At 45.5% G+C, this 21573-nt stretch overlaps 1 protein-coding gene across 22 annotated transcripts in view; it reads left to right on the top strand.

Moving 5' to 3' along the window:
* Positions 1-21573, top strand: part of SVIL (supervillin) — a 214933-nt gene that overhangs the window by 79584 nt on the left and 113776 nt on the right. For 6 of the 22 annotated variants that reach the window (XM_045519208.2, XM_045519213.2, XM_045519210.2 and 3 more), the window contains exon 1: positions 10017-10187. The exons of 9 other annotated variants lie outside the window; for them this stretch is intronic. In XM_045519208.2, the coding sequence (XP_045375164.2) occupies positions 10178-10187 (10 nt within the window). In that variant the 5' untranslated portion in view covers positions 10017-10177. Of the gene's footprint in view, positions 1-10015; positions 10188-21573 lie in introns of those variants that run through there. 7 more of the 22 variants (XM_045519231.2, XM_074358445.1, XM_045519230.2 and 4 more) reach the window with 5 other exon arrangements.

Here is a 21573-nt window from a genome sequence, read left to right as displayed (position 1 = left end):
GTGACCCTTTTCTATGATCTTTGTTTTGAGGGTTCTTGACCTTGGAATTCTGATCCTTGAAGCCGACATCTAGAACTTCTGATGTTCCAGAATTTATTTTTTAAAAATCTTGCTTTGGTGTCTAGATTCAGGGCTGTATTTCCATTTTTTTAATTCTCTAAGAAAATAATGCTGGATTCATCTTGTAAAGCCCAAGAGTGTGGTCTCTGTCACTTAGCTTGGTGGTTTCCTTGTGCTAAAAAAAAAAAGAAAGAAAGAAAGAAAGCCATAACAGATGGACCAGTAGGGGCAGTAATTATTTTTATCAGGTAGAAAACAGAGTATTTATAGAGATGGACGTCATCGGGGAACACCGCTGTGGTTCTCAACCAGACGTAGTGCCACAACCCGAGGGCCGTTTGGAAATGCTTGGGGTGCTTCTGGTTTTCAGAGTAACTACTGCTGGTGTTTTTTGGGCAATGTGGCTGAAATTTTAAATACCCCGAAATGCAGGGCAGTCCCAGGTGGTAAAGCCCAAGTGCTGGTGATGTCCTCTGCTGAGAAAAGCTGCCGGGTGGGAGCGATTCCTTCATCATAGGGACAGGCAGCAAGGAGCAGGTTGTATGTATACGTATATTTGAGCTGCCTCTTCTCACCAACCCCAGAGAGCTAGTAGGAAGCCAAGCAGTGGGTGTCCTGCCGGGGGTGATCATCCTTGTCTCTCCTCTGAGAGGCGAGAAGGTGGCACTGACGGCAGAGGTGGGTTGCCCCTCGTGTGTCCTCTCAGGAGCGGGCTGATTATCCCTCAGCAGCCTCTGGTGTCAAGAGACTCAAACCTCAAATTTCATCAAAGCATGAGCTTCTGTTACTTCCTGCCCAACACACACAGATAATCTTTGGGGACCCACTGTTTCTTGGTAACCACACCCCTGCAAGATTTTAAATTTCAACGCAGAATGAACCTCTTTGGCAACACCTGAGGGCAATTAAAAATTTGCAATTCAGAAATTGTATCCAAAGAAAAGGGACATTGGCTTTTGCAAGGATGTCCGGAGAGCTGCAGCTTCATGGTCACTGTGGGGAGTGACCCTCTTCGTTGCTGGGATACAAAGGAAGTCAGCTTCTCATTCTAGGGCTGCCTGGGCTTTTAGGACACTTGTTGCAATTTTGTATTAACACACTGTTCTCAGGGGGCCTCCCTATAACCAGGAGAATTCCCCCAGCTGGAACTTCCCTGCAATTCCAGGCTTCATTGTATTTTAACTCTGAACCAGAAGCTGCATTGCCACCCTTGACTCCTCTCCTCGTAGGTCCCCAGCGATGCTAAGTCAGTCTCTGAAGTGATGCTTTTGCCTCTGGCCTCCTCCTGAGCCTCCCTGCCCCTTATCTGGATGACTGCATTGCCCTTAATTGGTCCTTTTGCCCAAAAGGTACTCCCTTCCTCTGTAGGGGGTGCCCAGCAAGGCACCTGGGTCCCAGCCCCTTTGCCATCCCAGGATCTAGCCCAGTGCTGACCGCCCAGTGGGTGTTCTCTAGATGTGAGTCAACAGTCAAATCCATTGAAATGACCTATGGATTCTCTGGATCAAAAATTAACAGTGCTCCATAAAATATATTTGCCTTTGTTAGCTTGTTTGCGACAGAAGTGGGTGTTCTGTGCTGTGAGTTCTGGGGCTTTTCTTCCATATCTAATAACGCAAGCAGAAAGACGTGTCTTTCTGTCCCATGCCTGCTGGGGTTTCCGTCTGTGTGCCTTTGCCAGCACAGGAAATTAAGGTGCATGTGATGCAGTCAAGTCACTTCATTATTGGAGCCTGGCCGACAATGAAGAGACTCAGCTGGTGGTGTGATCTGACTTATGTGCTTTTCCCGAGCAGGAGCAATAAATTTCATCCTTCAGGTTAAACGTCTTGGGGTGGTTTGCACTGCTGACCTCCGAATGGGGCGCAGCACCTGGGTGTGGCTTCAGAGAGATCTCTGTCTCACGTTTTTACGGACACGCCCTGATGCAGAAGGTTTTGAAAGTGGACTGTATTTCATCTCGGAACTTGCTCATTCTCTTCTGAAAGTTGATCCTTTAATCCCAAGCAAGTTCATAAGCTGTTTCTAATCAGCGTTTGTGTAAATAGAGTCAAAGAAAGAGCCTTACTGTTTGCTGTGGGATAGTTGACTTACCCCTGTCACAGCGCTGGGTTCATTTCATCCCGTGTGTATTGTGTTTCCCCTCAAGATCAGACACCTGTGTGCAAATCTCAGGGTTGGATGCCAGGGAATGATGATGGAAACGTGTTCCCTGTCTTTGGTGAGCTCATTCCTTACAGGGGGTCAGATGGACGTAACAAAACTGTTATCCAAGTAGGGTGAGAGGGATGAACCAAAACAGCATGCCGTCCATCGTTACTGTGTGCCAGGCTCACAGCTACCCTCTGTCCCGACATCACCTTATTGAATTTTTACAGTGGCCCTTGAGAAATCGATCTGTCATTATCTTCAGCCTACAGAGGAAAACCCCTGAGGTTTAGGGAGGCTGGCCCAAGGGCACACACCGTGGGGTCCAGGTAGAGCTGGATTTGAGCCCAGAGATATCTGACTTCAATGCATACGTTCATAACCCCCGCTTTAAACCAGCACGTCTCAAACTTTAATAGGGCATCATCTGCAATCTTGTTAACTCAGGAGGCCTAGGGGAGGGCTAGTGAATCAGCAAACAAGACCCCAGGTGACCCTGATGCCTCTTGGTCCGTGGACCGACTTTGAGTAGCACTGCTTTAAACTGCTCCATGGTGGAACCACCAAGATGGTGTTGCAGAAAAATGTGTTAACAGCTCGGTGTTACAGCTCAGTTGTGACAGCAACCTGGATCCAGGCTAGAGACCAAGACGGTGCTGAGAGGAGAGCAGCGGCCCTGCCTAGGGGTCCTGCCAGTCTTTTTATGGGGCTTCCAGCCTCAATGGAAGCAGCAGGTTGGGTGGGGATTTGAAGGAAGTTTCCCAGAAAAGAGGTGGCTCCTTTCCACTCTGGTTTTCATGCCATCCCCCGCTCCCCAAAGCTTTGCCTACATGGTTGCCCCTACTTCTCTTATTTCCAATTTCTGCGTTTCTCCTGTCCCCTCCTCCTCACATGGAAAACACACTCCAGGTTCCCGCATCCTAAATAAAGCTGTCCTTGACCTCAAGCTGTCCCTTGTGTCTTTCACTGCCCACTCAGCCCGGCACACCCACAGCTCCACGGGAACTCCTTCTCCCTCTGAGACCTTCCTGATCCCCGACCTCCTGGGTGCTTTGACCTTGCTGAGTTTTACCTCTGAGCACCTCTTTATCAGGGTCCCCTCTCAGGTGCAGTCGACTTGCCAGGCTCCAGCCTCTGCACCGATGTCCAGACGGCTGTGTCCTTGGGGTCTTGCTGCCTTTACTTCCTAAGTCATATTCAGTCCCTTCATTGACACAGCCCACCGTCTCAGGGTCCACGTTGGGATGAATGTTCCTGAGCTGCTCTTTATGTGGTGAATTACATGACCTGCCTGTTGCAGGTGGAAGATATGCATTTGGGCTTTATAGCTTATTTTCTCTTCTTAATGAGAAGTTGTTAACTGCTAATTAGCTGTGTTAAGGTCTGTATCCTTTATAACCAGTGTTGATAGAATTATGCGTAAAAAAGAACAACTGGTTTCTGAGTAAGACCCAGAGGGCTTTTTATAAACAATGCACCTATAATTTGTGAACTGTGTTTTTAATTTATTTTTTTTTTATTGAGGTAACATTGGTTTATAACATTTTGTAAGCTTCATGTGCACAACCATGTCTACTTCTGTGTCCCCTACAGCGTGCTCACCACCAAAAATTTAGTTTCCATCCCCTTTACCCACTTCTTCCTCCTCCCCATCCCATCCCCTCTGGTAACCACTACTCTGATCTTTGTGTTGGTTTTTGTTTGTTTGACATGACATGTTCATTTCTTTGTTTTTTATCTTCCATATCTGCGTGAAATCATACAGTATTTGTCTTTCTCCATCTGACTTATTTCACGAAGTGTAATACCCTCAACATCCATCTGTGTTGTCACATGTGGCAAGATTTTATTCTTGTTTGTGGCTGAGTAGTACCGCATGGTGTACATATACCATATTTTCTTTCTCTATCCATTCATTGATGGGCACTTAGGTGATTTCCTTGGCTATTGTAAATAAGTCTGCAGTGAACAGTGGGGTGCATATATTACAATTAGTGTTTTTATATTCTTTGAGTAAATACTTGGAAATGGGATGGCTGGATCATATGGTATGTCTATTCTTAATTTTCCTTTGGCAGAATCGCCATACTGTTTTCCATCGTGGCTGCACCAGTTTATACTCCGACCAACAGTGTAGGAGGGCTGAACTGTGTTTTGGTTAATCAGAACCTTCTTGTTTCTTTCTGAATTTTCAATTATGTTCTGAGTATGGAAAGTTGGCAGATATATTCAGCTCAGACAGATACGGTCTTTGAACAGAAAAATCATATTGGTATTTCTAGATTTTTAAGATTTAGAATACTTTAAATATTTTAAGCCCAGGTCTTTTTATATATTCTGAAAACACTGATTCTAATTTTGCTCCGTTTAACCCCAAATTTTGAATATACACATGTTCTGCTTGCCCATATGTTACACACTCAACAAGAACAAACAAGCCACCCCAGCCAAAACCCAAATAGGAAAGCAATTGGTTTTTCAATAGCTTAAAATATATTGAATTAAGAAATCGGTTATGAAGGGTAAAATAACCTTTGAATGTTTTAGCCCTGCCTTTGTGTACCGATTGTCTTAGAAAAGGACATTTTAAATTTAAGCCGGTGTTTCAGTTTGCCACCTGCTAGGATGCGCACAAATTCAGCTACATTTGTTTATTCTGCCGGTTCCTTCATTCCTTTAACTGTTGCCATTATGCAACCCAAAGACAAATGACTTGCGAATGTCTGTTACTGGTTTGCAAGTCCTGCTATGGATACCCAACACAGCTCATGACCCCATGGCGTTGAGCCAGATTAGAAGAAAAAAAGGGTACAAGTCATTTAAAAAGTAGCTGGTTCTCCAGATCATGCCTGTAGACTTAATTTCCACCAGATGTTCGTTTAAGCCACACACCCATAATCCTTTGGCTTTATTATTCCATACATTTTTTATGGAAAGTGTTGAATATTTTAAATTCTGTGACTAGATTGCTATTGTGGTGACGTTTCCCAGCCCAGGATCCGCCCATTGAGATGGAATTGATTTATTTGGATTTGTATCAGTTCTCCTCTCCAGAGGCTTCACAGAGCTTGTGGGGCAGCTAACCGTTCTTAAATATTTCAGAAGTGAGCTGCAGGAAGAAAGTGGAGTGCGGACCAAATGGGAGGAAAGCTCATGACAGCAATGACAGCAAACATGCCTGGCACTCTCCCCACCCTCCACCCACCTCCCAGAGCCCCAGGGATGGTTTTTCCATGCTCTGAATGGAGGAATTAAAAATCTTATTTGGACCTTGAAGTTGTGTGACCTGGAGGAGTGTTTGGGGCAATGGCGGAGGGAGTGGGGGCAGCCTTGGTCTTAGTTAATAACCATCTGTGTGACCTTGGGTAAGTTCTTAACCTTGCTAAGCCTCATGCATTAAAATGAGCGCTGGACTGGAGGATTTCTAAGGCCCCTTCTACTTATTTGGATTCTATATTCCAAAGATTTCAGAGCTTGAACATATTCTGGACTTCCCTGGAAAGGAGACCCTGCATCTGGAAGGCGGTGGTTCAAGATGGGAGAGCAGGAACCAGCTGGAAATATCTGGAGTGAGGATTCATAGAGATGTAAAGTGTCTTCTCCCTGTGCTTGCTTCTTCTGAGATATGCAGCCTGTTCCTTCCTCCTCGGTTGGCCTGACCACCATTCTTTGTCTTCAGTCCCTTGTTTCCGGAACATCTTATCATCTTTGCAGATTAAGCTCTGGTAGTTTTTCTTGTGTTCATTTCAGTACATAAATTGTCTTTTCTCAAACTTGACTTACTCTTATCTTCTTTAGGGCTTTTTGCTTTTTTTCTCCTGTTGTGAAACCCCAGGGTGGTCACAGCCAAGTCCAGGAGCAATGCCCAAGACCCAGTTTTCCTGTTCATGACAGGAGTAGGCTGTGCTTTTTCTCTGTCCACAGTGATTTTCTGAGCACTTACTATGTGCCAGGGTCTGGTATCAGCATTGGGGAAAGAACAGTGAAAAAACAAAACCCTGGAACTTAAGTTCTGATGGACTCGGACTCAAGTACCCGGAGTCTCTTCACCATCAAACTTACGTGTCTCCTTCAAGTATGTGTATGACGGAATGTAAAATACCTGGTCTCTAACCCAAAGGGGGTGCTTGTTAGGTTTCTGATCTGCCAGCTGTTTGCATTTCCTATCTTCTGAAATTCTCTCTTCCCCTGTAATTTATGCTGATAAAGTTCATAAGCTTTTTAAAAAAGACTCAGTTTTGGAAAATACAGTTCAGCTGCCCCTCTCTCTCTCTCCCTAATTTTGTAAAAACATCATCTTGTGTTTATTATTGTTATTTTTCTGGGGTTTTTTGGTGGTGGGGAGGTAATTAGGTTTATTTATTTTTAGTGGAGGTGCTGGGGATTGAACCCAGGACCTCGTGCATGCTGAGCACTGCACCCTACCATGGAGCTATACCCTCCCCCCTTCTCCTTACTTTTTTTTAACCTAAGTTCTTGCCACTGGCATAAAGTGCTATCTATAAAATGTTGATTCATTGCTGAGGCGAAGGTGGGCATTGCTATCATTTAACCAGGATGTTCCAGAAATAAATCAACTTGCTTTCTTACTTTCAGACTTTGTGTCTCTGGAAACTTTTTATTAAATTCAGCAAAAATTTAAAAAATAAAGGTCCTTTTACTTGAAGACTTTGAAACGAGTTTAGAAAGAGCTTAGGTATCAGATGAAGTATAAGAATTGTACTGAGAGAGAAGCTGTCTCACCACAGAAACTCTGGAATCTGTGCATTTTCCTTTTGAAGATCACTCATCTGTCACTGCTACCACCAGGTGAAGCTGATTTTGCACAAACTTGTACCTTAGCTGCCTTCTGGTCCACATTGTATGTTAGAACTATTTTTACATTTAATTTTGCACAAGTTGGAAAGAGCATTCTTGGTTCATGGGGTTCTAAGCATCTCAACATTTGTCCTTCACAAGATAATTATTTCATTAAGAGGAAATTAGGATTTATTCAGCAGCACGAGATAAAAATTATTATCAGGTGGTAAAGGATGCTCTAAGGTTTGAGGACAGCAAGTTACCTTGGTGTTTTAATGGGGGGTTTTCTGAGCTCAAATGTATGCAGAGCATCTCTCTGGCTAATAATGAGAGTTGATGATGGTTTCTATAATTAATGAGCTCAAATTAAAAAAAAAAAGACTGATAGGTAGATAACTTAGGACAGAGTGAAGCCAAAATTGTTATTGCAGGGAAGTTGTGTTTCAGATGACTGCTGTAAGAGATGATTCTGGTGAGCAAATGTTTTAAAACAGGTACATCAAAGGCTTTAGAAGGTTAAAGCATCTCCCAAAAACTATATGGAAAATACTCCTTTTCTTTTTTGAAAGCTCATTTGATAGAGGAGAAGGTTCATTGCTTTCAGCATTTTTCTTAAAGGGACTGTGATTCCTCAAAAGTTAAGAACAAAATCTGTCTCTGGAGAGGCTAAAATCTCATTCTGATGACTTGTATAAAAGTCAGGCTCTTAGAAGTGCCACGTGACCCCAGCCGGCGCTCTGTAATCACCCACCCAGCCCTGGAAACAAGATCAGTGCAGCCCATGGGTCTGGGCATCACTGACCAGTAGAACTTTCTGTGTTGATGGAAATGTTCTCTGGTTGGTGCTATTCTGAAGGGTCGCCACTAATCGCAGATGACAGTTGAGCACTTGAAAAATGGGGCTAGTGCAGCTGAGGAACTGAACTTGTAGCTTGAATGATTGTCATCAGGGTCAGCCTGCAGCAGCCTTGTGGTGGGACAGCGTGGGTCCAGGGACGTGGATGCGCACTTTGCGCATCTGCTGATGCAGGTCGGAGAACCTCAGGGCATCTCCACCTGTTGACACATTCGTCTATTTGTGATGCTGGGATCACAGAGGAAACATTTAAGACACTGTGCTTTTCCAAAGAAACGGAGGCTTATTAAATCAGAGGAAACTTTTCTGTGGATTCCCCACCCCTCCCACCAATCCACAAATACACACCCCCTCCTGGGTGTGTGTGCACACACATGGGGTGTGGTGTCATAGGTTCTTGATGGCCTTGAACACATCAAGTGTTCATTTGCACATTTTGAATTATGTATCCAAAGAGACGTGTTTGCTGTCTCACGATCACTAACATCATTAGAACTGAATCCTTGAAGCTAATACCCTGAGCTCCACTTAACGCTCAACGTGGACAGAAGTGCTGCTAACCCAGTGCCAAAGTGGTTTGGGGGACAGGGCTGTAATCAGATGTGTTGTCAGTGTGTCCTTTGGCAGCTTTATTGTCCTTTCTTAAGTCTGTGTTTTGGCTTGAGGTCGTGGAGTTTTGTGAGAAATTAGTTTTACATGTTTGGGGGTGTTTGTTTTTGCTGTTAACTTTTTGACACTTACAGATACAAATCAAAGATGTCTTCCGGGAGCCAGGGCTGGGCTGCTGTGTGGGACGAGGACGCTCTTCTGTGATGATGGCTCGTGTGAGATCTTGTACTTATTGGCGGACCGTGCAAAATACTTGTCATTTATTCTAGTTTCTTGAGTGCCAACTGAGCTACTAAGGATGCTGTGTGTTTTCCGCCAAATGCCTATGTCTTGTGAACCTCTGACAGTTTGGAACTTGCAGTCAGGCAGTGTGATGGGAGGAACAGAGGCTGCCCTGGGAATCTGCACCTCACCTAACCTCCCACCTCAAACTCAGGTGTTGACCTACACCGTCCTAAGGTTCTTTCTGCTCTCAGGCATCTGTGTGTGTGTGTGTGTGTGTGTGTGTGTGTGTGTGTGTGTGTGTGTGTGTGTGTGTGTGTGTTGAGCTTTTCCCCAGAACCTGTACTGTTAAAATGAACCCACAGCAGAAGAGGATGGGAACTCCTGGGCAGCGGAGGAAGGAAACTGAGGGCTGGAGGATGCTTTAGGGTTGAGAAGGGCTAGCTGGCATCCAGGGTTGTGGTCCTAACCCCTGCCTGGAGCCCACAGCCCAGGTGATTGGTGTGATGGCCTTTGGAGTGAATTGCTCTGGAGACAATAGCCCTTCCCTCTGCTCCCCGGGCTCCGCCACAGTGGTAGACCCTGATTCCTGGCACCACAGGCCTTCCCAGCTCTGCCTTTGCATCCTGTTCTCAGTCTGGAGTTCCAACCCACTCAGCTTTCCAGCCTCTGGGAACTTGCTGCCTCCGTTGGGAAACTCCCTTCGGGATGAAGTCATCTGTCTTTCACTACCATAGCATCAGCCCAGCTGAGCAGCTCAGAGACAGCACCGGGGGCCGCAGGTGTAACATCACACAGGGGAGTCTGCTTACTCTCCACTGCGGCTCTTTTCATGGAGAATCAAGACAGAACAGAGTGAATTTTCACCCTACAAGTGCAGTGAGGCTGGCCTGTTCCATAAAAGGATGTGGTCATCGGTTATTAAATGCCTGGACTGGAGAGGCCAGGCGGGTTCCTCACCTCCCCTGTTTAACCCTTGCATCCAGTGTGGATGAATCCATGTGTTTAATTGGATCTGGTGACTGTAAGGCAGAAACAGTTCAGCCTTGCCTCTGTACTGAATGGATGCTTTTAAAATAACCAACACAGTTGACTCCCTGAGACACCACCCGACCTTCTTTGGTTTGTCAGAGGGACGGGTGAGTATTTAGGGACGATGTGCGTAGTCAGTCTCCTCCCCTTCCCTGCTCTTCCCTGCTTCTTCTCTTCTCTTCTCTTCTCTTCTCTTCTCTTCTCTTCTCTTCTCTCCTCTCCTCTCCTCTCCTCTCCTCTCCTCTCCTCTCCTCTCCTCTTCTTTTCTTTTCTTTCTTTTCTTTTCTCTCCTCTCCTCTCCTCTCCTCTCTTCTCTTTTCCTTTCCTTTCCTTTCTTTCCTTTTCTCATCTTCTTCCCTCTTATTTTACTTGGACTTTCTCATATTTCCTTTTCTCTTGCTGCCTCTTTTTCTTCATCTTCAGCTAAACAGTCAAGACAGCAACACAGCCATGGACGTCTGTAAGTTTTGCTGATTTTAATGCGGGCAGTGATGGTTTCTGAAGCATTTATATGGCATCTTTTTATATAGAGAAACTCCCCTTTCACAGCTCTGATAGCTTTGGTAATGCTGTTAATGCTATAAATGGTCTTTTAAAAATTACTATATTCGGAAATGTGGAATCTGATTTTCGTTATATTTTGTAGACAGTTCTCGATTCTTGTTATGTAGTGAAAAGGCGATCTTTACTGTCATCTGTGTTCATAGATGTGTTGCACATGTCTGTGTGAATATGTCCGCATAACAGCCAGATGATGTCCACTTACATGTTTTAGAACGTCGCTTGCCACTGGTGATCAGGAGATGGCGAGGACATGACATTCTAGTTTAATTTTAGTAGAGCGAAAATTAAAATCGAACCTCAGCTCCTGCTTTGGTGTTTGTTAACTCAAATTTAAAATTAGAAGTGTGGTAATTATTTGGCCCTTCTGACTTTCTAAGGGAAACCATATCATATTGTGTGTGTGTGGGTGTGTGTGTATGTGTGTGTGTGTGTGTGTGTGTGCTGGCCTTTAAAAATAGGCGTTGCCACGAAGAGGTGAACCTGACCGTCTATACTGCCAGCTGATCAGCCCCGGTGGGTTGGTGGGCTTTGGAAGCGATGGCTGTGATTTTGTGACTCTTCCAAGAAGGGTTAAATTCCGGCATGGGCTGCATTCAGTTCATCTTGAGTCAAAGCTCTTTTGTTTGCGAAGCTAACTGCTAAAGAGTAAACACTCTTGACCCCAATCGTAAACATTTGTCCTGAGTCTGGAGGGGTTTAACTTTCACTGACCAAAATCATTTTGGCAGGAGAGCCATTAAAGTTTGACAGTCCAACAAATTACCCCAGACCTTCTGTTCTCCTCAGACAGGCAGTGGCTGTGACCCACAAATCCATGCGAAGACCTTTCTTCTCTGCTATTGAAAAAGCCCCTTAAGTGTATATTCTGAAGCCAGTGACATATGTTAAAGAACTTAAACATGGGTAATTGGAAAAAAATAGATATTTTTGTGTGCAGTGCTTTTGGTCAGCCCTATGAGGAAGGAATTCAAAGGCTCATTAATTTCAGTTTGTGTTTAGCTTCCAGAAGCTGTTTGATTACCTTGCCACTGGGGGGTTGTCACTCTGGCCTCCTTAGGCTTGGACCTTGAGTTGCCACTTTTAGCCACAACTCTCCCCCAACAGATGCTTCAAGCACGTGGGGGCCATATCTGTAACCTGGATGGGAAGGGGCGCCAGAGGGTCCCAATCTGCCTGGACTGTGGTGTGGCACCTGGGTGGTCACACCTGAGGAATGAAGGTGCTGGGCTTTGTGGGTGCTTACAGGGTCCAGGCTGCACCCGGCGTCAGGGGTCTGTGTTGAAGCAGGGCTGCAGAAGGCTGGGGTCTGACTGAGCCATGACATCTGCTTCCTGCAGCCACTCAGCCAGAAAAATTCTGTGCCAGGCCCCAGGGGCTGGGCCTCCCCTCCGCGGCCGGGCCTTGTTTTGTCAAGGAGCTGTGAACAGCCCATGGTTGTCAAAAAAGTCCGTGTTTTTCTTTCCGTGCCTTTGTGGACATCAAGCCAAATTTGACTTGGACATCTCCAAGTCCACCGCCCCCAGCGGCGCGTCCATGGGCATGTCATCACATGACTGGAGGTTCCTAGGACCACTGTCTGTGGCCCATGATATGGACTATGTTTTAGGGCTTGAAAACCTCTTCAAATATTGGCCAGATTCTGCAATCTTCAAGCAGTCATCAGTCTTCTAAATCAGATCTCTCCATCTGCTATCAAGCGTAGCCTGTGTAAGGCCATTTTCCCCCCTCTGGGCCATGGAGAGCCATACAAAAACTGATCTGAGAAAAGTCTAAATCCTTTTTGGAGTCTGGAGCCCACCAACAACAAATAGACTGTGCACCTTGGCGGGCCCTCAGAAGCCCTGTGCCATGGTCCCCTAGGAGGAGTCCCACCAAGAAATCTCCAAACAGGATTTACTTTCACATACTTTATGGAGATCTTTTAGTTAATGAGACAGAATTTCTTAGTGTGTATTTGCTAACTCTCTAGTTGACTTAGGTTTAAATAGACTGCAGCGAGAATCACAGCACACATACACTGTACACACACTCACACACACACACACGTGGAGGACCTTGGCACACGAGAGAATATTCTAGAACCAACCAGCACCCTGGCCTCTGTGTGGACCACCCAGCATAGCATTGCTTGGGTGCACTGTGGGCTGCACCCTCTACTGTCACTTTAGGATTTTACTAATATATTACTTGAAATTTAAAATAAAACTGGTTGCTCTTAAGAGAAATACATGACTTGGCCTGCATTTTACATAAGAAGTACTAATGCAGTACAGTAAATCCTAATGTCAGATTCACAGGTTTTCGACGTGAGGTTTTCTTTATCTGAGATCTGTCTGTAGACCAATTTATGGTGGACTTTCTTTGACTTTGAAACAACGTGCACACATATGTCATTATCTGAACTCCAGAGTTACAGAACAGGTTTACGTGCTTTTGTCTGAAAGCTAGAAACACAGTTTCCTCAAATAGCAAAGGTCTAATAAGACACCGACCTCTATGTTGAAAGAATCTTGAGTTGATAAAGTTTTAAACAGAGACTAAATTTGGCCTTCTCTAGAAGCGTGTTGTTTAGATGGGGTATTATGGGGGGTTGTTGCAGACTGTGTAGGAAGACATCCAGGTCAATTTAAACTTGACAAAGGGAGCACGAGGGAATCAGGGTGGAAGTTTGTTTGAAGTACAGTGAACTCTTAATTATTCTGAAAATCAGATACTTCCAAGTGGCAGGTTTTCTAAGCATATCTAAGCAGGTTTAGAAAATGTTTTTGTTCTTGTATTTGATTTTTGATGTGTCTGATATTGAAGACTTCTAACCATTACTGCCCCAGTGATGGGTACGTAGCGGGTGTTCAGTAAATAGCTGTGCGGTGAAGAAATTGATGAGTGAAACACACACATACACACACGCGCGTGCGCGCGCGGGAATGGGCTGGAAACATTTGATCTTCTCATGTTTCGAGCTCCCGAGGGAAAGTTTGCTTTGGAACACTTCTGATTCCTTCAAGCCTTTTCCAGAAGGAAGGTAATTGCGTGGTTTTGTTCTAAGCAGTTCCATTTTTCTGTGGCAGGTGACAAGTGAGAAACAATCAGCATTAGCTTTCCAACGAAATGATTTATAAGCCCAGAAGGTGCTGCCAGTAATATTGAAATCAAATCTGTCATTTAATCCAGTGATGTGTTGAATTTGCTTTCTGGGTTGCAAGGGAGAATCTGCTGGCCAACACACTCTTGAAAATGAGTACTCCTGGTGCCCAAGTGGTCGTTCCAAAGCCAGTGTCCTGAGGAGGTGGAGCTGTGTGTTGGAGGTAACCAGTGTTCTGTAGTTGGTTCACAGCCAGAAAGCCTTGGCCACAGCTCTTCTACATCAAACAGGGGGAAAGAAACTTTGCTGCTGATGTGGAGTTGGGTGGGTTTTTGGCACTTACGTGTGAGATGATTATCTGGATTTTATTACCCTTAGGTGGGTTCGCTTAAAAATGCAGAGAAGAAGAGAATATTTGTTTGGTTCAAGTGTGAAATTGTAGGTGGATACCTGTATATTTATTCATCAGAGGAAATTTGGGATTAATTGAAATAAAATATTTCAACTAGCATCAAATCATCATCAGGTTTTTTTTGAAGGGTGGGTTGTCAAAGAACCTTTGTAGTTAACTAGCCGGGCAGCCCACTGCGCCACTCTTTCTGTCATCTATGATACTGTGAGGTCGGCCGCCACCAACATTGCTGCCCACAGACTGGGCCGTCCCCAGGGTCTCTTTAGTGGTTCCAGAGAATTCTCTGGCTGAAGTTGGGTGCCGCGTCGGTCAGGCAGTGTTGACGGTCTCACCAAAAGTGATGTGTCCTCTGTGCTTAATGTTTTTTCTGCTTCTTTCTGTCTCTTGGTGGTTCCTTGAGGGCTTTGATGACCAAGGCAGGGGCAGAAGGTGCCACCTGCATGGTCAGTGTCACTGTCATCCTCAGACCCTTCAGCTGCCTTGGTGGTGTCGTCACCAGCCTTTGTTGGAGACAGACCCAGGACGCTGATCCTGGGGGCCAGGGGAGGGAATAGGTTGCAGTTAATTTATCAAGGTGATTGTTTTCTAAAACTGAATGGTCATTAGCATCATTTGATAAACCTCTTGAAAAATAGTTTGCTGGGCCCCACGCCAGACTGTTGACTCACAGTTGAGGGTGAGGCTGCACTCCTCCCCCCACCACCGGTGGTGCTGGTGCTCAGCTCAGTGGGTGGCCCTGCCCATGGCCTCCCATCCCTCCCTCCCTCCGCAGCATCGTGGTCCAGCACCGGCCCCCTTGCCGTCCACCTGTGAACGGACACACCTGCAGTGGGGCCTTGTGAACATTTTTCTCATCAGCCGTACAGTCAGGAAAAGCACACTTACTAAAGGATCGAAGACTGCTTTGAAAGTGGAATTTTCCTTTGCTAAGTTTTTGTGGGTTGTTTTTAAAACCCATGTAACAGCTCCTAGGAAAATCATATTAGAAATCTGAGCAAATACATGATATCCTCTTCTTTTCACCAGATCCGAAGTTCCAGAGCAGTTTCGTTGAAATACAACATATTTGTTGAACTGCCGTGTATGTGGGCAGAACACATGGTGGGGGATGCCACTGCTCCCAGACCCTGAGTTCTCACACGCAGGGAATCACACATCAGTTTGCAAGTGATTCAGCCATAATCCAGTGCACAAGGATAGTCCTTCCGCCTCCATCCCTGCTTTCACGTATGATGTAAAGAACGTGCAGTCATTGTGTTCCCTGATGTCATTGCCAGCATGTGAGAAGCTAGAAAAGCAGTAAAAGGAGGGCAGAATGCTCTAGAAAGTTTCCCTGAGAGTACCTGGAACAAGGTTTACCATCAGCCACTAAGAACCTGTAGCTGGAGCTATACTGTCCCTGAATCTCCAGACCCCCTGGGCCCTCTGCTCCCAGTGGCCATCCCCCCGCCCCTGCGGGCATGCACGTGCTGCCCGAGGTCCGAGCGGATCCTCTTCTTCCTGGTGATGGGAAGAAGGGCTGAGAATTGATATTTTCTGAGATAGCAGGGGAGGTGTGTCCTGCCAACATCTGAGTGGTCCCCTAGGGCAGGAAGAATATTTCCAGAGAAAAGCGAGCCAACATTTTGCAGACAGATTTCGCGCCCTTCCACAGCACCTCCCCCATCAACTACTCCTGGAATTCAATGTCTGTGGAATGACAGACACTGCCTGTTGTTGGCATGGCCCCTCTGGCTTATAAGATCCGTATGTAACCTTGAACCTCTAGGCTGCCCCACGTGTGGGGTCCCGGGGAGCCAGCCATCTCCAGCCACCTTGAAAGACTTACTCTGAGTTCTGACTGGTCATGACCAGCACTTTGCCAAGATGTTGCTTTCTGAGCTCTTCTGTCCCCACCTGCAGGACGCTACAGAGCTGGGACCTGCCGCCTTGCAGCCCCAGCCGACAGCAGGCAACCCCACCTTCTGGAAAGCCCTGGATTCCAGGACTTCTCTGCCTCTGACATTGGCTGGCTTCCCACTCCTCTCCAGAATACCCCAGGATGTCATAAAAATGTTGAGTAATTTTGTTTTATCTTAAACGAGGGGTGGCATTTGAGCCATCAGATGTCATTGGGACACTCCGGCCAGAGCTAAAAAGGGGCTCTTATCACATCCTGCCTGGCGTGGGAGCAGTGTGCAGTCACCAGCAGAGCTGAGCTGGAGCTCTGCCCGCCCTGGTGTCCAGCCCTTACATTTCAAACAGGTAAAAGCTTTGAAGAGGAGAGGCTTCTGAGTGCTTTTAGACATTGAAAGAAATATCAAGGAGCAGTGTACCGAAGATAGTAGACAAGCTTCCTTCTCACCAAACAAAAGCAAACTAAGCATTCTGGTAAGAGGGATGCAGCGGAGGCGGGAGGGGACTGCTGGACGGGGGATGGGGGATTGGCAGCAGTGCAAACCCTCGACTGAGGAGGGGGAGGCAATGTTCCCCTCCCACACTTAGGGGGCACTACACGAGTGTTACTTATTATTATCATCCCCAAAAGCCCAGCACAAGGTATTACACATAGAAAGAACAGAACAAAATAGAGATCTGACACGTGGGGCGGATGTGAAGTAGAGGGTCACTTGATGCATAAATGCAACTTGGAAATTTTTCCGAGCAGGCAGTGCTTTGGGGGCTCAGCAAAGCTCTGGAAGCTGATCACACACTGACTGGTGAGATTCGTGGGACAGGAACCATGGCTGATGGGAAAGCAAAATGATACAATGTCAATGAGGGGCAGTTTAGCAGTTTCCAGCAGAATTCCTCCAGATACACTTGCATTCCAGGTTATCCACTGTAGCTTTGTGGGAAATAGCAAAAGACTGGTAACTACGGTGCTCATCCATCAGGGGCTCGTTACATACATAACCATGTAGCAAATAAGGATGCTGACTGTGTGCCTTTATGGAAGGGTCTCCTGAGGGCATCGCTAAGGGTACTTTACATCTGGGTATAAAAGGGAAAATAAGCATTTATTCATGTTTGCTTGCATACAGAAAGTCTGTGAGGACAAATAAAAAATGAATAATCAACTGTATTTCACTGTGACCCTTCTCCCACTTTTTAGCTTTATTCAAATCACATGAATCCAGAAATTAGAAACACAAACTGGATTTCAAAAGACTGGACTGTGGGCTCGGTACCAAGTCACCTTTGCAGACCAAGCTATGGCTTTATACTGTAATAGATGTCATACGTAATTTTTATATGAATAGAGTACAAATCCAAAAATAACACTTAGATCATCTGAAAACATAACGCCTCAGGTGCCCATTAAATGTGCTTCTCAATACAGGTTTTGTTCGGAACTTGGTCTGACCAGCCCGGGATGGGTACTTTGATTAAGTAAGACATTGTGACTGTTTTGAGGGGGTAGAAGTGTCCCTCCGCCCTTTGCTCTGTCATTTCATCACCTCTCCTGCTGGTCCAGCCAGCTGCTCTGTTAACTATGAACACCCCGTATGTTTCAAAACTACAGGTGAAATTCCATGAACTCTGACCATAAATTATGTCATGACTCTTGGGAATTTTTTTCACCTGGAGTTAGAGCTTTTTTTTTTAAACTGTGGTCGAAACTTCAAGCACTTGCTTGCTGACTGTGTTTTCATTTTTGTTTTAAAGGCTGCAAATTAGCACCTGTTTTATCAACTTCACACACCGGGCCCAACAGAACTTCTTTGAAAGGCCAAGACTGCTGTTTTTAGTCTTTCAGGAAACACGGTGACTGACTTCTTTCCTCCTCGTCATGTACCTTCTTCTTTATAAGGAAGAAAGGGTTAGAAATATTATTCACATTTTCATCTTGTGTATTGGGTGAGAATTTGATAGGGAATGGCAGGCTGTGTGGGGTTCCTTCACAGAGTTACTCCTCTACCTGGGTCTAAATTCCGTTCATATCAGCAACTCTTTCTGGCTAGAATTTGCTTTTATTGGAGCCCAAAGACAGGTACATCCAAGGAGGGGCAGGAGGGGCTCTGAGCAGAGTCCAGTAGTCCAGCCCTTAAGACAGCCTTCCTTGTCATCCTAATGGGGAATGAAAAGATTTTCAGTAACTTTTTTTGGTATCTCTCCCCTCTTTCTCTTTAAAATTAGATTTAGACATCTTTTAGACCCCACAGTTTGCATCTTTAAACATTATAATTGCAAAGCCATGGACACTGCAAATTCACATAATTTATAGATTTTTTACTTAGAAGGCATGACCCCACCAGCATTTATGTTATATTCATGAATGGAAATATTTATTTATTTATTTTTTCCTTCCAAAAATCATTCTGGTGGAGAACGCTCCACCTGCCCCAGCCCTTTGATGGATGAGGGCAGCCTCTCTGGGCTTGTAGATCCAGGAGCCCGCCTGCCCCTTAGGGAGGGAACACAAGGCAGGCAAACAGTGAGGCTGGAAGCCATATCCTGTCTGGGGCGCTTCATGAAGCATCCCAAAATATTCTCCCTGTTTATGGGTTATTGCAAAATAATTGAAACTGTGTTGGCGTGGAAAGCATTTCTTTCGTAGGCATTTAGGATTGCTAGTGGCTCCATAAATTGTTAAAGGCAAAAAATGGAAATAGACTTTAGTCATCCGGGGCCCCGTGTTTTGAAAGGACACAAGCAAATCTGTCACATAGACACTCGATCCTGTCACTGATTTGGGCTAGCTGGAGTTCATAGTAATCCCAACAGGAAGGGACCTGGGAAAAAGAGAAATCATCAGAAGAGGAAAGCAAACTGGAGGATAATGATCGCAGTGAGCGTTAGGAGTGCAGGTGCTAGAGTAGAAAGGTGCGTGTGTGCACGTGCACCAGGGAAGAGTTGGGGAAGACAAGAAGTGGGTGGCAAGGGGAGGAAAGGGGGAAGCGTGCTGGGGGCAGTAGGTGATGCCACCAGGTAGGGGTGACTCAGAAGCCTGCTCTGAGCCAAGTTCTCTGCTACAGACTTGAGTGTCCTCCATCCTTAAAACCTTCATCGTTAGTGGCGGTAATTGGCCTAAGAGTCACACACCTAGAAAACAGCAGAGCTGGGGTTTGAACTCCCGTCCATCTGGAAAGCCCAGGTCCTTAGCCTTCAGGCAGCTCTTTGCATTATGTGGTACCTGCAATGCAGTGTTAGTCACCTATCCCCGCTCCAGACCTGGAAGCTGAGGGTTCAATCCTGAAATGGACCGAGGGCAAGACCTTCATTATTTAGTTACAGGTCCTACCTCAAGCTTAGCCTCCTCTCAGAATTGGGGCCCGGGGTGGCCAGGTGCTGGGGTGAAAGGGGATAGCTCTGGAGGTCTAAACTCATCGCCTCTTACAGAGATACATCAGATTGCAGGTCCCCCTAATGAAGGCTTAGAAGCATCCTTTCCACAGATGAAGAAGAGCGCACCTTGACCTTTATAATCACTTGTAGCTCCAGCTCTGGGCTTTGGTAAATCTGATGTGTGCATTAGTTTTAGTTTAAAACATGATGTGGCATTTTGGAAAACAAAGCAAACAAATACAACACTTGGGGGGATTTTTTTTTTTTTTATGCCTTTGCTTGGGGAACTTACTTATGCTGGTATTGTCAGCAATTTTCCTTGAAGGACAGACTTATATAATTGTAGTAACATGTTTCTGAGATACAGAGGATGAAAACCACAACAAAATAGAAATCTTTCAAGTTAGCACATGCATAATGTATATTAATGGCAGAGAGAAACGGAGCCAGGAAAAGGGATTTTAAAGAAACACTGCAGACATCAGGGGAGTGCCTGTGTCCTGTGGGTATAGCGTATGAGATTTCTAGAAGTGAGTTGCTTACCGTCTGAGTGCGAGAAATAAACTAGAACTTAATCATAACAGGCATTGCTGTCATTTGGGTCAGCTAGTCCTAACTATAATCTACAGAAGGGGCCCCCAGCACGGAGCCCTGGGAGGGGTGATGCAGATACAGCAAGAGGATTTTAGTTAGGATGACCTTGAATTGTCTCAGGCCTTCCTTTCCCTGGTTCCCTGGGAACTCATTTGGTTATGTTTTTATCATCATTCCATTCTGTAATGTTTAAGTGGGGTCCTTGGCTCCCTAAGTTCTGGGACTGGTAAAATTCAAATCATGTGTTCTCTACTAATATTTATTTAAATGCACCACTATGCAACAAACATAGCTATGGAAATGATGGAAATGATGCTGGTGATGAAATCATGAAACAGTTCTTTTTTAAAAATCTGCTTTTGGGGGGAGGTAATTAGGTATATTTATTTTTTCATGGAGGTCCTGGGGATTGAACCCAGGACCTTGTGCATGCTAGGCATGCTCTCTACCACTGAGCTATACCCTCTCCCTGAAACTGAGTCCTTACAGTCTCAGTTTTGCTGCTGCCACTGGTTTAGCCAATCTGCGCATCCCTCCATCAAATGAACTGGTTCAGGTAGCCGCAGTTCTCACCCTGGGCTGCACCCTGATTCACCTGGAGAGCTTGATCTGATCCCTAGGTCTGGGTCCTGCCTGGAGATGCTGGTGCCATCAGTCTGGGTGTGCTGGGGGCACGGGTATCTTACAGTCAGCTCCAGTGGAGAAAGGAAACCTGTGAATTTACAAAGCCCAGTCTAACCCTCCAGGGAACCCTCCCTCGTGGTCTGTAATGAATGTGACTGCCACTTTCTGATTCCTGGTCTGTGTCATATATAACTAAGGACCAGAGTTCAGTTAAATGTCTCAGTGATCCTCATAAAAACCTCATCTAGCCCAAAGTACTAGGTGGTAGAGCATCTTTTCTGCCACTTGTAGTGTCCTTGTGTCAGTTTGTTCATGGGCTCCAGGTAAATGATATCCTGATAGCAAACCATGCAGAACAGGGCTCTTGTGAACAGTACTGTCCTTCGTATCTGCTTGCTGAAAAGCCTTCATATGTTTCCTGTAAACTTCGTTCACCCCATGGCTACAGTTTTTGCCTCTCATGAGAAACCCAGTTCTTGTCCATGTGACCTGCTGGGAATTGTTATTTGTGCTTCCACCAGAGGACTACAAAAAAAAAAGAAAGAAAGAAAGAAAAGAAAAGAAGAAAGACTGATCAAAAATAAAGGAGGGGAAAAAATAAAAGAGGAAAAGTTCTTGGGAATCAGAACTTGTTCTTAATTTTCCAGGCAAGAGAAAAAAAAAAAAAAAAAAGCAGTGCTATCCTGTGAGCTTGCCTGAGGGTCTTAGTCAGGTTTAGGAGTTGCGCGTGGTCCTCAGTGTCAGGCATCAGACGGTCACCGTCAGCCTGAGACCCATCCCAGACTTGCTCAAACTAGTTGTTGCAGAGATGAAATATTCCTGCTATAGAACACTTTTTTTCCCCTTTGCCAAATCAGCACGATCAAATATTTCTAAAGCTAAACAAAATGACATATTGGCTTGCAAGGATTACCCACACCCTGACATCAATTTGAAAAGAAAAGCTGTGAAGGGAGTAGGGTAGGGAGAGGCTGCTTTGTGCTCAGAAAGATGCCGCAAGGCAGCTGTGCAGTTAGTGTTGTTTTTGTTCAGCTTTGGCTGGGCTGGTGTGTGCGTTCTCAGCTTGTGTTCCAAAACTGTCACCAGAAGAATGTGGTGAGACTCTTGTTTCAATCTTCGGTCTCTCCCTTTACCCTTTCCTGAGCCGAAGTCCGGCATCAACACAGCCACGATCGCCAAGGCTTGAAAACAGCCAGTTTTGAACAAAACCTAACAGGCTTTTCACATGATTCAGAAGAAGAAATGGAGGTGCTTCTCCCACTCGCCCCAGACACACATTTGCAGGTCCTGTTTTCCACTCAC

The sequence above is a fragment of the Camelus bactrianus genome, chromosome 35 (assembly GCF_048773025.1).
Source record: "Camelus bactrianus isolate YW-2024 breed Bactrian camel chromosome 35, ASM4877302v1, whole genome shotgun sequence".
NCBI classification, from domain to species: Eukaryota; Metazoa; Chordata; class Mammalia; order Artiodactyla; family Camelidae; genus Camelus; species Camelus bactrianus.
This window is presented reverse-complemented; position numbering and strand designations above follow the sequence as displayed.